Consider the following 14,473-nt stretch of genomic DNA (forward strand, 5'->3'; position numbering starts at 1 on the left):
ATGTCCGCAATGGCCAGCTGGCTCCATTTTGATTGCTTTTTTTATTGCATTCTTTTCTTTAATGGTTAAGGCAGATGTACAATGCATATTTAGTAGGACACAAATAGGCTGTTTCTGTTAGCTTAACGTTCAAGCCAGAATGTGTTTCCCATAACCTACCTAATATGTGAAAATTTCTTCCATCAAAATCATCACCCTTCATTACCATTGTTTGAGAAGAAATAGCAGTAAATTTAATTCTGTTAACTGCATTGTTACCTCCATCCATGATTTTGAATTAATTCTGATGGATACAGGAATTTCTGAAGCAAAACAACAAACTTTAAAAACTCCAAATATGGATTTTAGAAAAATTGTCTTAAACTAGTATCTCTAGGGACACAGCTTTATTATTTATTTGGAAAAATCTTCCAATTAATATGTTTGATATATGGTAATTATGACCATAAAATGATAAATTTGAACATCAATAAATATACAATTTTCTGCATACAAGCAATCATTGTTTCTGGTTCATTTCTTTTTCTTAAGCTTCTTGCTTTAAATGAATACTTATTATAATTCTACCATGGCCTTGTATTTTAGTATTTTCCCATGATAAGTACTTACATTATACTGGATCCTTTTCTTTACTGGGTCAGACTTTCCAAAATCATCTTTTGGTAGCAATGAGATTACAACTTCCCTGAATCAGTTATTACTTTTGCTAAAGTGAATCGTGGAAATGTACATATGAAATCATTCTCATCTTCTTTACAGAGATTATAGGATGCTTAATCCTGTGATTCATACTGGATTTAACCACACTCTCTTCTGCATGGGTAACAGAAAACATCACATTTTCGCCACCATTTCCATCTTGGAGCGATGGGGTCTAAATTGAGAAACAATGCCAACTAAATCCTGGACATTTGTTGCCTCAGACAGAGGAGAGCTACTAAATGACCGACCAGCATTCATAAAAAAGAGACGCTAGTTCATTAACTTAGAAGAAAACGAAAGGTAAAGTGTACTTGGGGTGGGGAACTCGGTTCCTGGGCACAATGCCTGCCTATATAGCCCCGCCTCCATCATCACCCTTTCGTCCAGCCTCATTCCTATCCACGATAGCCAAAGGACTGTACTCGGGGTCTGATTTTGAAGGTCATTTCCAGGGAGCCTGACGCATCAGGTCAGCAGGGTGGGAGGACAGTTTGGCTCTCCCCGCCCACTTTGCTCAGCGCTCACTCCCATAGTCCGGATTTGAAAATGCTCACGCCCCCTAGATCGAGACGTCGCGGCGGCGCGCTCTCCGCCCGGCAGGTGGCGCTGTGGGCTGGCAGGCCGCCGGCCGCCGGGGTCCGGGAGGCCCGCGCGGGCGCGGGCGCGGGCGCCGCCGCCGCCGCTCGTGCTCCGGCCGCACGTGCAGCCGCGCCGGGGCCGTGTCGCTCCAGTTGGGCAGGACTCCCGGCTGGGCGGCCGCCATGGCGGCGGCTGTGGCGCCGGCGCGCGTGTTCCTGGAGGTGCGGACGCGGCTGCAGAGCGCGCTGCTGATCCTGGGGTAAGGCCGGCGGTGGAGTGCGGGCTCCCGGGCGCAGCCTAGCTCGCTTTTCTGCTGCCCGGGCCGGCTCCGCCTGCCTCGGAAGGACGGATTGTGGAGGTTTTTTTCCAGCTTCTTAGAGCCTCTCAAAGTGGAGTGTCCCCACCCCAGGGTCCTCGTTCCCCTTCGACTGGCAGTCTCGACATCACCTGGGAGTTTTTAGGAATGCATTGCTCACCCCACACCAGAAATGCTGACTCTGAAGTGACATTTTAACACGCTTCCCAGGATTGAGGTGAACCTTAAAGTTTGAGGAACCCTAATGTACCACTGACAGTGCCCTGTATTTCCAGCAAATCTGTGCCCCCAAAAAGAAAAAAAAAAGCTTTATTTGCCTCTTTTTGGGACCCTCGTTAAAAGTTCTGTTCCAGTGTGAGAGCTTCCTGTTTTGTACACGAACTCTGGTAATTTTTTTTTCTCTCCAAACTGTTCTCTATGCAGAGTTTATTGACACAGTGGTTCAATAAACACGTGTTCGGTGAACTACTAGCAAAGTTTGCAGATTTCTTGGAGCTCATTCTTTTATTCATATTCCGAGCTTCAATGAGAAGTCTACAAGCCTTTACCTTGCTATTCATTAGACAAAGAAGGAACTAGTGGGAAAAGTGTTTTTTGTTTGGTAGTATGTGGTCCGTCGACTTTTCCTTTGTGACTGCTGTTTCCAGCAGAGTAAATTAGATGTTAAAATCCTGAAAATTTTATTACACAGCTCCACTCTGAGGTAGACTGATGCTTCGCCTTCTCTAGTTTTCTGAAATCAGCTAGGAATCTGGTGTGGCAGTTTTGGATTTAGCTTGAGAACTGGATTCAAATCCAAGCTTTGTTACCGGGAAAAGGAAAATAATTACCTTGGTTCTTAGCATCCCCCAAGGAATTTTTAATGAGAGACAAAAAGCGTGATATAAGCAAGATTTTTATTAGTGAAGTAAAAAGGTAGTGAAAGATAGTAGACTCCCGAGAACTGGGAGCTGGCCCATGCAAGAGAGGAAAAATGGCGTTCCTTTGTTTTTCCTGTTTTTATATCCTGGCTTAGGGGCGTTTTCGTGATTGATTCATTTGAGTCTCAGGTTCTTTGAGTGATCAGGCTGATTGACAGCTCAGGTTCCTTGTACTCAGGTGGATTGAAAACTCAGGTTTCTTGTGCTCTGGCACTCCCATCCCCTTTTGGGCAGGTTCATTGGGTCAAGTTCCGCTGAGTTCTTCTCTTACAGGCAGCTACAGGGTTTTGATCTTAACTGGCTTCTTTTGCTGGCCCTCGTTTAGAGAAAGTAAAAGTTTCGGGAGTCCCTTATCCTAAGTGCAGACATACTGTTATTTTCTTGGTTGTTCCTTTCCATCCTCTCCCCCTGCCTAGTGCTCATTTCTATCTAACTGCCTAACAGCTTCTTCACCAGAGCAGAATCCTTTAATTTGAATTTTTTCAATTGTGAAATGAGGACAATGTTTATTACTGTTCTTTCTCTTTCTCCCCTCCGTTTCTGCCCCCGCCTCTTCTCAAATCATAAGTTCAAAAAAGTGCTGCGTGTGCAATTCAAATTCATCTCTTAAGGTTATTTGGAACCCACACCTAACACAAAGCAAAGCAAAGCAAGACAACCTCCCTACTTCCTCTCATCAAAGGGGCCCTTCACTGTTCTCCTGGATTACTCTTCCCTGTTTAAGTAAGTTAACAAACCTAACTTTGCTGGACTACTGGTTGTCCCTGTTGGTCTTTGGCTATTGAGTTTTATCATCAGTCAATCCCCCCTACTCTAAAAGCAACCACTGTTCTGATTTCATTCAGCAAAGGTTAGTTTGCCATTTCTTGAACTATGTCTAAGTGGACTGACACAGTATGCACTTGTTTTTTTTTTTTCAATTCATTTATTTATCTTTTGAGGGGAGGTAATTAGGTTTACTTGTTTATTTTTAGAGGAGGTGCTGGGGATTGAACCCAGGACCATGGGTATGCTAAGCATGCACTCTGCCACTTGAGCTATACCCTCCTTGCCCCCGTGCCTGTTTGTTTCTGACTGCTTTCCTTCAACAGTGTTTCTGAGATTCGTGTTTCATCTGTGTCACTGCATATATCAATAGTCCATTCTTTTTCCTGCTGACTAGTTTTCCACTGTGTGACTCTATGACAGTTCATTTCTCCATTCTTCTATGCTGGATATTTTGTGTGTTTCTAGAGCCTGCTTATTATGAATAAAGCTGCTGTGCATTGTTGCATACGGATTTTTGCTGTGTCATAGGGTAGATGGAGGCTTTACTTTACAAGAAATTGCTAAACCATTCTCCAGATAGGTTGTACTTGTTCTCAATGAGTGTGTAGTCTAATGGTGGCTGTGGGCAAGAGGTGGGTGGAAAATACACAAATATATGTTATAATGAATTGAGATATGTACTTAGAAAAAAAGAAACAGAAAAAGGGAGAGAAAATTCCAACGCCTTGTTCCAAACGAGAAAGCAAGATTTTAGCAATAAACTGAAAGGAGTGAGGTTTGGACTATATGATACGCAGTGGAAGACTGTTTCCCTCTGAGAGAACAGAAAGTATGCAGGGATGTGTGTGGACTGGTGGGACACATAGTTAAGGGTCTTACAGTGGTGCGCTGGTAAATGTTTAACCACCTGCTCTCCAGGAAAACCAAACAAACGGACAAAACTCCTCCCTGACTGACTGATCCTGTGGTGTAAATACTTTCACCATAGAGGATGCCATACTACTAAAGTAAGGTCAACTGATTTGCAAAATGCCTGGAATTTTAACAGCTCGCTCTGGGACCACTGAAACGGACTTTAGCTTGGTCTCAGGGTGAGATGTGAAGTTATTAGAGAGTTTTGAGCAGGATGTGACACCTGAAGGAGTACAAGAGAATAGTGACAAAAGCCTTCCATATAAAAGAAATGGACAATTAGGGTCTCAAAAACTGTTTTGGAACAGTCTTGAACTTGAGAGTGAGCTGCTGTCACTCCTGAGTACTCTACTGTGGATTTCCTACAAATAAGGGCATTGTCTTCCGTAACCAGCATGCAGCTCTCAAAACTGGGAAATGATTCTCCCATCTTTATACTCAGACCTTATTCAAGTGTTTCCAGTTGTCTAATATCTGTAACAGCACAGGAATCCAGCTCAGAATAACACATGGCATTATCATGTTTCCATTTCTCTTTCAGTCTGGGAGAGTTCCTCGGTTTCCCTTAATTTTAATGATACTAACACTTTCTAAGATTACAGCCCAGTTATTTTGTAAACTATCCCTCCGTTTGGTTTTGACTTATGTTTCCTGAAGATTAGATTCAGGTTATATATCTTTGGCAGGAATATCACAGAATTGATGCTCTGTTCTCGTTGCATCCTATCAAGTGGCACATGATTTTGATTTGTTCCGTTAAAGTTCACGTTAACTTTGGGCACTTAAATAAGGTGGTGTCTGCCAGGCTTCTTGATCGTAAAGTCACTCATTTTCTCTTCATAATCCATAAGTATTAATTGGAGAGGTCCTTTGAGGCTATGTAGATAGCCTGTTCCTCATCATACTTTGATTTTATTCATTCATTCATTTACATCAGTATAGACCCATGGTTCTGTGGGTTACTTTTTTGCTCAAATTACCACCAGATGTGGCCAGGGGGAGGCCCTTCAAGATGACTTCTCTGAAGTTTTTTTTTTGACATGTCCCTATCATTGATTTATTCTTTACTTTGTTGCACAGAAAGATGTTTCAGGCTCATCTCATTCTTTTCCTGTCTCAGCCCTTGATGTAGTTATTTTTGCAAGAAACGCTGTGTTCTTTTGTTTTTGTTCCTTTGTTTTTAAGTGGAAAATGACCTTTAGAAACCAAGATCTGGGCACTATATGTGCTCATTGCTGTTGGAGAGTCACTTCTCCCAGGCCCTCTGGTAGACAGAACTAGAGTGTGTGTGTGACATATGTATGATGTTCATGTATGTATTATGTATGAGTGTGTATGTGTATGTTTGTAAATCTGTCTTAATACACATACATATATATCTATATTTATTACTCTGTTTATATACATTGGAAACCATGACTTCACCCAGGAATTTCAAATTCTAGTCTACTGTTATAGGATCCATTCTGGTTTTCTCCCTTTTGTAACTGTTCTCCCACAGTGAGAATCTTGGCTTCCATCATCCTCATGACATGTCTTTACTCGGTCAATTCCACTCTATGTGTTTAACCTTCTGTTGGCATCCTTTGCCACTTCCCTTCCCTCCACTCACCTGCTTGGGCTATGTTACAGACTGAATGTTTTTGTCTCCTCAAAATTCATATGTTAAATGAATTGAATGAAACCCCATGTGATGGTATCAGGAGATGGGGCCTTTGGGAGGTACCTAGGTTTCTGTGAGGTCATGAGGTAGGAGCCACCATGATGGAATTAGTGTCCTTATAAGAAGAGACACCAGAGTTTCCCCTCTCTGCCGTGTCAGGATACGTGAGAAGGCTGCTGTCTGCAAGCCAGACGGGCCCTCCCCAAGAACTCAATCTTGATGTGGGACTTCCCAGCCTCCAGAACTATAAAAATAAATGTCTACTGTTGAAGCCACCCATTCTGTGGTATTTTGTTATAGTAGCTGGAGCTGACTAAGGCAGGCTCTGAAACCATGCTGAGCTGCATCCCCTCCTGCTGCTCAGATTTCTACCTCACTGCTCTTAGGATCTGAAATCCTTGCTGGCGACCCTCTTGGTGGATGCTCCTCACCCTGCTGGGTTTCTCAGATATATCCCAGGCTGTGGTGGCTCTCCCACTCTTGCAAAGATACCTGCTTCTTAGGCCCTATGTAACTGGCTGAATTTTTCAGGAAGGGGATGGGGGTAAAGGGTGGTAAGCCAGGGGTGGGTGGGGCGGGGGTCTTAGGAATTCAGTGGTTTCCCTTGAGACACTTCCAAGTGCAACTACACAGTCCAGTTGGAAAATCATTGAAGTAGCAAATTGGAAACGTTGTGTATCTTTAAAGCAGTGGTTGGCAAACTCTGGCCCACGGGCCAAATCTAACCTATGGTCTGTTTTGGTACAACCTGTGAACTAAGAATGGGTTTTACACGTTTAAACTGTGTTTTACTCTTTATTGCCTACACCAAGTGATTTGTGTTTGTAGTGGATTGGATTAGCAAGTACTTTCGTGCCTGGTATTCATACATCACTAGATTGTTTTCTTTATTTTTTTAAATTCTAAAATTGACAAAGTTTTTTTTCTTCTGTACCTTTTGTTTCACGTAGTGCTGACTTCCTTCGATCAAATATCCATGCTTTAATTTACTGTCGGTAAAATAAAACATCATTGAAATGCTGGCTTCAGAAGCAAGAATATTTCACTCACTCATCTATTCATTATTCAAATAACATTTACTTAGTTCTGGGCCTGTGGTAGTCCCTGCACCCCTCCATGTGCGTCCATAGTCCCCTGTATTTGTTGTTTTAAATTACAATGTCGTTTTAAAGCTCCCTTGATCATTCCTGTTTACTTGCTTGTTCCCCTACTTGGGGTGGAGGCGGCGAGGCGCAGAGAAAATATCTTGTTACTTAAATGTCAAAAGCATACTAGGGTCAAGGGATGCAAAGATGAAGAAGCCACTGTCTCGTGTTGCCTTGTTGAATTCTCTGGCCAAAAATACTTTGAAGAACAAGCGCGTGATGTATATGACCAGCCGGCATTTGATTGTGCTGGTTCACAGGAGCTGTGGTCGGGGATACTGGTGGGAGGAAATGGCGGGAGCACAAGGAAAGGAGGTTGTGCGGCAGAATGGCTCCAGGAGCAACCCGGGGAGAGGTCCAGGCTGGAGTAGGTGGAGGAAGCATTGAGATGGAAGACAGTTGGTACTCAAGATTCATTAGCTACGGAAAAAAGTGCACGCTGAAAAATGCACCGTTACCTTAAAAAAGCAGCAGCAATAATAAAAAATATTCCCAGAACTTGCATGTTACAGTGACAGCGAAAAGGACTCTGACCTCATCTAAACCTAGTATAGCTTGGTTTCCTTTACGATCGATTCACTGCTACTTTTCTGGGACAGTGACAATTTAGGGCTCGTCTTGAAGAGAAACAGAGGGATCCCTAGCCGTTTTTGTTTCTTTCGTCAAGTGGCTTTCATCAATGATAAATAATTTTCTTGTGTGTTATTTTCAATTCCCAGAGATCCTAGGGAAGGAGGAATGCCCCTGGAAGTTTCTGTAACACCGTCCTCGCTCCGGATGCAAACGCCCGCAGGCTGCACAGAGCTCTGGCTGCCAGCAGAGGTCAGGCTGGTGCCGTCGTCTTGCCGGGGGCTGCGGCACGTGGCTGGGGAGGGGCTGCACCTGCGACTGCAGGTGCGGGCCGAAGTTTGCAGGAGTGAGTAGCCCTGGCGTTCCTGGCTCTGCATTTGCTTTTCCATTAGAAATCAAAGGGGCTTGTCCCTTTGAAAAGTTGAACTTTTCCCAGGTGAAAACAACTGCTCATAGCTGCATGGAAAGATCTGGGGGTCCAGAAGATCTAGGTTTTTTGCTAGCTCTGCCCGTTATTATCTGCGTGCAGTTGAACTTGTCATTTAATTTTTCTGAGGCTTTGTTTCTTTTGCTTTTTTTTAAAGTGCTCCCCCCCACAATAGACTTCATTTTTTAGAGCACTTTTAGGTTCACAGCAAAATTGAGCTGAAGGTACAGAGATTTCCCACATATTCCCAGCTTTGTTTAAAAAAAAATTATTGAAGTATAGTCGATTTACAATGTTGTGTTAATTTCTGGTGTACAGCATAGTGATTCATTTATACACACATATATATTTCTCTTCATGTTCTTTTTCATTATAGGCTATTACAAGGTAATGAATATAGTTCACGGTATTATACAGTAGGACCTTGTTTATCTATTTTATGTATCCTGGTTTGTTTCTTTAATTGTAAAATTGAAGATGAAATCAGATGGCAATTACATAAGTCCTGGTTGATTTTAAAGCATTATGTAGAAATTCACTCTTTCAACTTACTAGCTCATTGATCTAGGTGCTGGGGTTACGGATGTGGACAAGCTGGGAAGGTCTCTGCCCTCATGGGGCTTACATTGTAATGGGTGGGAACAGATAATGAACAAGTTACTTGGATACAAAGCTAAGTGCTATGGGCAAAATAAAGCCGAATAATGGGACAGGGCATGACTAGGAGGGGATGAGGGTCAGGGAAGGCCACTGAGAGGAGGTAATGTTTGGCCAGAGAACTGAATGAAGGAGATGATCTCATTCATGCAGAGACATTTCCAAATAGAGAGAAGGTATAAAGATTCTGAAATTGACTTTGATGCATATTTTGACTTTGTTGCTATGCCTGTTATTTCCAATATTTCGTTATTTGCATGTTGATTCAGTAAGACAATAGAAATGTTTCCCAGAATAATTTATTGTGTAACATTATTGGTTCATTGCTTCTCTTACCATGAAAGTAATATGCGTTGGAGGACTAAAAATGATGTCAAAGGGGGGAATAGAGGCTGTAAAAATGGATGTGGTGCTTGTTATCAGAGAAGGTTTATAGTTCTTACAAGTGTACTTGAGATTTCACTGTTGCCTCATCAGCACTAAGACTTTCACTTGAGCTGCATGGATCCCAGAGGTGGGTTGGCAGGATTGTCTGAAGAACCATGTAGGAGATGTCAGGTGTTCTCTTGAGCTCTATCCTGGCTTTGGAAAGAGAAGTATAGGGAGTTTTGCTCCTTTTTTGCTGGGGAGTGATTTTTGCTCAAGTCCTGGGTTAGTGAATAGCTAGTCTGAATTGGGCAGAGTTGGTTTTAGGAACAAGGGGTAGGAAAGAGAAATGTCTTGGAGCTTAAGTGGCATGGAACAAACCTAAGAATGGCTATAGGAATAACCATGGAGAGAAGATGCCATCAAGATGGGAAAAAGACTAGCAGACTCCCTGTGTGTACCTAGCGATGGGCAGAGGAAGTGCTGTTTCAGGGAAGAAGCCGTGGGAATCTGGCTCCTGTGATGTCATCACGTGTCTTTAGCAATGATGAACAGTAACAGTAACAGCAGGAATCTTGCGTCCTATCAGGAAACTGGGGAAAGGCAGGCATGAAAACCACAGTGTTTTCAGATCTGCTGGTTTTCTGGGACTGATTTTAGGTCCCATAAGGAGTATGGAGACCTTCCAGAGACAACTGGCATGTCGCCTACCTATATTCTGTAACAGTTAATATATAAAAAGCAAAACTTGAACTATTTTTGCAAATTTAAATCAGCAAACATTATTGTTTAGTTTTAACTGTAGGACAGAATAAATTGACTGCCGTGTGTTGGTTTGCATATTCTTGGCATTCATTGGTCTCCAGTTTCTTTACATCTTTAAGACATATTTTCTTTAACTGTCTGCAAAGGAAAACATTCAAAAGCCTGTTCTGCAGAGCATGAAGGGGTATGCAAAACAGATACCTCAGTACTTAATTGCTTTAGTGCTTTCCACACAATAAGTGGTGAATAAATATTTGTTGAGTGAATAAATATCAGATGGGTGTGTACTGATATAAACTTGAATCAAAATCTATTGTAGGAAGTGAGGTTTGAATTTTTAGCGTTCAGTTGTATTCCGGGGCTTTGAAAAAGTTGGCTTTTCAACTATAAGAATGCTCTTTTAAGGACTAGAGTAGAACTATTGCAGTTTTGAATGCATAGGTCAGATCATGACCTTTGACCCAGAATGGGCTACAGTAAAAATCTGATGTAGCCCCAGCAGTAGATTCACCCCCAGGTGGCAGTGCTTCCCAGGAAGCTGCTTACCTGGAGGTTCAGACTTGAACCTGGGCCTGTGCACTGTGCTGGGTGAGCAGAAGAGGGCAGTGTTTCACTGAAAATTTGTTTATTGGTTATGAAAAGAAAATTTTAGATTGCGTGGGTCTCCTTATTATCTGCTCACAGTTAAAGATGACTGTCTGCTTCATCTTAGTGCTATAGAGCACTCCTAGAAATTAACCAGAAGGATTTTTAGCTGCCAAGGCTTAGACTTTTCTAGCATCAATTTCTTTTTAATCTTAAAAAAGTAAAATAAGCCAAAGTCAGATTGCTTGATTCTCATGAATATTACCTCATTTCATCAGATTTTTTTGACAAATATTTTTGTGGGTTTGGCTTTTTGTTTTTTTGTTTTTTTTTGAAAATGAAAGTTTCCTTTATTTATGAAAGAAATAATGGAAACTGAGTGAAGGAATATACTACCTTTACAGCTCTTTCACATAATATGGGAAATATACATTTTCCCACAGCTTTAATCAGAAATTGAGCTTTGCTCTTGGAAGATCGAAGTCTTCCTAGGAGCCATTTCATTCCCAGGGACCTGCCCAATAGAGACCAATTTCAAGACAGAATTTATTTGTACGTGCCAAAGTGGACATAAACCTTGTTTAAATCTAATTAAACTTAAATTGAAGAACTCTGTTAACCAGCAGTCACACTGATGAAAATCTGTACCTAAGCATAGCAGAGGATAGCTGCGGCTGGGGAAGCTCTGTGGATTTAGCTTGATATGAAAGGAATAGCTCTTTTCCCCTTATCTTTAGTGTTAGTATTTCTAGAATGAGAGAAATAACAGTCTGTTACGTGGATAATCTAGGGCAATACTTCGTTCTGAGACACTTAGCAAGATCTGCTGTTTTCGAAAACACTTCACAATATTTGCTTCTGGTTGAGTCATCAGATGATGCTAATTAAATGTGTACTTCTGGGTAGATCATAAGCAGTGTTTATTGGTAGTAATTTATTATGGCTATTAAACTCTTTAAGTATGTTAATATATTTGTCCCAAACCTCTGAGGTTTGCTGTTCTCTTGATTTCCTCTAGAACTGTTCTCAGTGTTTAATCAAAGCTCACAAGCCCAAGAATGCTACACGTTTTACTGCCAGTCCTGCGGCGAAGTCACAATAAAGGACAGGTAAGGAATGTGTTTAACACCGATTTACTCTGTGCCTAGCAATAGTTTTCTCTTTTTCCATCAGAATTTTTGAAGGAATTGCTGAGGGAGGATGTCCTTGCCCAGATTCCCCAACGGTTGAGGCTGCTGCAGAGCATGCCCTCTGGGACAAGGTCTGAAACGTCCTGAGGATTCCGGGTGACTCTGTGGTTTAACTAAGAGAGTGTTCCTTCTCTCAGGCTTTAGTTTAACTCTCATGTGCAGTTTCTGAAACAGGCGTGCCTCTGCAGCAGTGAGCCCTTGTGACCTGGAAGTTACAGAGGAGCAAGTTCACTTGAGTGTCACAGTATTTCCTGGTGTGCTTGCTGGAAAGGATATGCATATTCATCATTGGCCGATACTTTTGTTTCATTGGAAAAGGATGGTGGATATGAAAGCCGTTACCGGTAGCCCCCATTCGTCCTGTTCAGGAACTGCATCTTCTGTTTTGTGTCAGTCTTGTTTGCTTCCATTGCATTCTTAGGCAGCATGCCCTATGGCTCTTTGTTTGATGGGAAAACATGCTTTCTCCAGTATCTGCACAAGGACATCATGCTGACTGCTTCCTTTCAGCCCAGTGGTCTCATTTCTCCCTTGGTTAGATGTTCCATGAGGGTGGTTAGGACATCTGTGCTTAAAAAGAAGAAAGTAAAACCAAAGGTATTTCAAAGGAGGCTTGTATGTGCTGTAATCAAAATCAAGTCATTGACTTTCTCAGTTCTCCTGGCTTTCTCCCATATGTACACCTTATTAAACTTTTGTTTGATTTTCTCCTGATTTAGAAAAAAAATTCAAGTCATTAGAGGCATCCTTTCCTGGAAGGCACCTTGGAATATAGTGGTTCATCTGTAGGGGGAGCTTTTGTGTAAGGAGCAATGGAGCAGAGTTCAGATCTGCTAAACCAACTAGCCTTACTTCTTGGGAACAAGTCCCTTTAATTCTCTGGGCCTCAGTTTCCTCATCTGTAAAATGTGGAGGGTGAATTAGATAAACTTACGAGTCCTGCCAGCATGAAAATTCTTTGATTAGTGAACCTCAAAAAGTTGTGCCTTTGGTTCTGTGAATCATAATTATTTAGAAAGTGCAAGACTAATGCTTGTTCCTTTTTTTTTTTTAATGAAAAAGATTCTTGTCAAGCAAATTATAGGTACTGAAGACTGTTTAACGTATTAAGACTCATTAATAGCTTTTAATACTTATTAGCACCAGGGTGCAGGAAAGCTGCTAATTACAGCAGTCTTTTTCTTCATTAAAATCATGTGTTCTTAGCCATTTGTTTTGGTTACTTGAAAGCAAACAATGCCTTGTTTCCTTACAATTAAATTCTCCATTTTACATTTTTACCAGTTCAGCAGAGTTTTTTTGTAAAAATTGTCTGAACCTATACAACTTTTGACACATTTGCATTTTATTAGTTAAAGTAAGTGCAGTAATACTTTATCCGATTGTCTCTGAAAAATGGGCCATTTAGTGTGTGTGCATTCTTCAGACAACTATATCCTGGTCTTTCAGTGGCAAAAACCTTGATTATTTTTACCTTTTTTTTTTTAGGTGTCCTTTTTTGTTTTTAATTAATAGACTATTTTTAGAGCAGTTTCAAGTTCACAGCCTAATTGAGCAGAAATTACAGAGAGTTCACACATAGCCCTCCCCACCCACACATATATACTCCCCTACCCTCAACATCCTCATCAGTGTGGCATATTTGGTACAATCGATGAACCAACATGGACACATTATTATCAATCAAAGTCCATAGTTTACATTAGGATTCACTCTTGATGTGAACCCATACAATTTTTGACTGTTCACTCGTTGAGAAGAACAATTCTTAATATCAAACAACAGTAATAATATTTACTTCTTTGTGAATAGTCTCAGAGACAGCTAAATGGTCGTTGTATTTGGAATTTGTTATGTCTTATTGTGTCAGACTTGCATTATATTGATTGGCCAAACAGACTTTCAAACATAAGCCTGATTTTCAGTCATTTGAGAGTCTCCTGAGGTCTCTGGACAGGCCTCCCTGTTCCACCTGCACCTGCAGAGCTGGGTGTCAGCCCAGCAGCTCAGAGCGCATTCCAGCTCTAGAGGGTAACAAGCAGGACGGACTTAGGGAAACAGAAGAGGTGTCAGAACATCCAGCCGGTTGATTGGTCCACTTGACAGACCAGCTTTAATTGTGGTCTGAAAATAACTGCTCCTATGAATAGTCACTTTTCTATGAAAGAGAACAAAGAGGTGAAAAGAGAGTACGGGCACAAACTGAACTGGTAACATTGTACAAACTTTTGGGATAAAACAATTATACTTTTAAGGGTCTAATCATACTATGTACACAATGATAATAAATGCAAATCTAATTTCATGGGATTTGTAGGCCACCAGTTGGATGATGCCAGCTGAACTTGTCTAAATTCCAGCAGCTGTAGTTTAAGCTTTAGATATTTGATGTTTTTCTTAAAATTCTTATTGTCCACTTGCTTCTAATCCCATCTGTGAAAACTGTTATCACCACTGTTATTATCCCTGATTAATGGTTGCCTTTAAAGTTATGAGGCACTTCATTTTCTTGTCTGTGTTTAAGTTTTAACTAAACACACCATTAGTCAGTAGCATTTATTAAAATTGTATATTTTAAGTTATTTTCCCCAAAAGCTTATGCTTAAGAGGCATTAAAAATAACTAGCACATTTTAATTGATTATAAACATATGTTGCTGTTCATCATAGAATCTTAAGCTGAGAGAAATTTCAAGAAATCATTTCACTCTTTTTTAGAGCTTCAGGTTTTGGTTTTTTTTTTTTTGTTTTTTTTTTCTTTTTTCACCAGAAAACTACCTTGGAAAAGAAACAGTATCTATTTTATTTTGAAAGTTCTCTTGGGAAATAGATCCTATCAAAGTTTCAGGGTTTTGGGTAGATACACACTTTCAGTAGAGCCATGATTAAAACACAGCTTTTGTTCGTAA

The 14,473-nt window shown here is 41.1% G+C and overlaps 1 protein-coding gene across 4 annotated transcripts in view; it reads left to right on the forward strand.

Moving 5' to 3' along the window:
• The first annotated feature begins 1,388 nt into the window (after positions 1 to 1,388).
• UBE3D (ubiquitin protein ligase E3D) overlaps positions 1,389 to 14,473 on the forward strand; it is a 266,630-nt gene continuing 253,545 nt past the window's right edge. For 3 of the 4 annotated variants that reach the window (XM_031455976.2, XM_031455975.2, XM_031455974.2), the window contains exons 1-3: positions 1,389 to 1,540; positions 7,725 to 7,921; positions 11,394 to 11,484. In XM_031455976.2, the coding sequence (XP_031311836.1) occupies positions 1,464 to 1,540; positions 7,725 to 7,921; positions 11,394 to 11,484 (365 nt within the window). In that variant the 5' untranslated portion in view covers positions 1,389 to 1,463. Of the gene's footprint in view, positions 1,541 to 1,591; positions 1,815 to 7,724; positions 7,922 to 11,393; positions 11,485 to 14,473 lie in introns of those variants that run through there. The other variant, XM_064486925.1, reaches the window with a different exon arrangement.

Source organism: Camelus dromedarius, chromosome 6 (genome assembly GCF_036321535.1).
Source record: "Camelus dromedarius isolate mCamDro1 chromosome 6, mCamDro1.pat, whole genome shotgun sequence".
NCBI lineage: Eukaryota > Metazoa > Chordata > Mammalia > Artiodactyla > Camelidae > Camelus > Camelus dromedarius.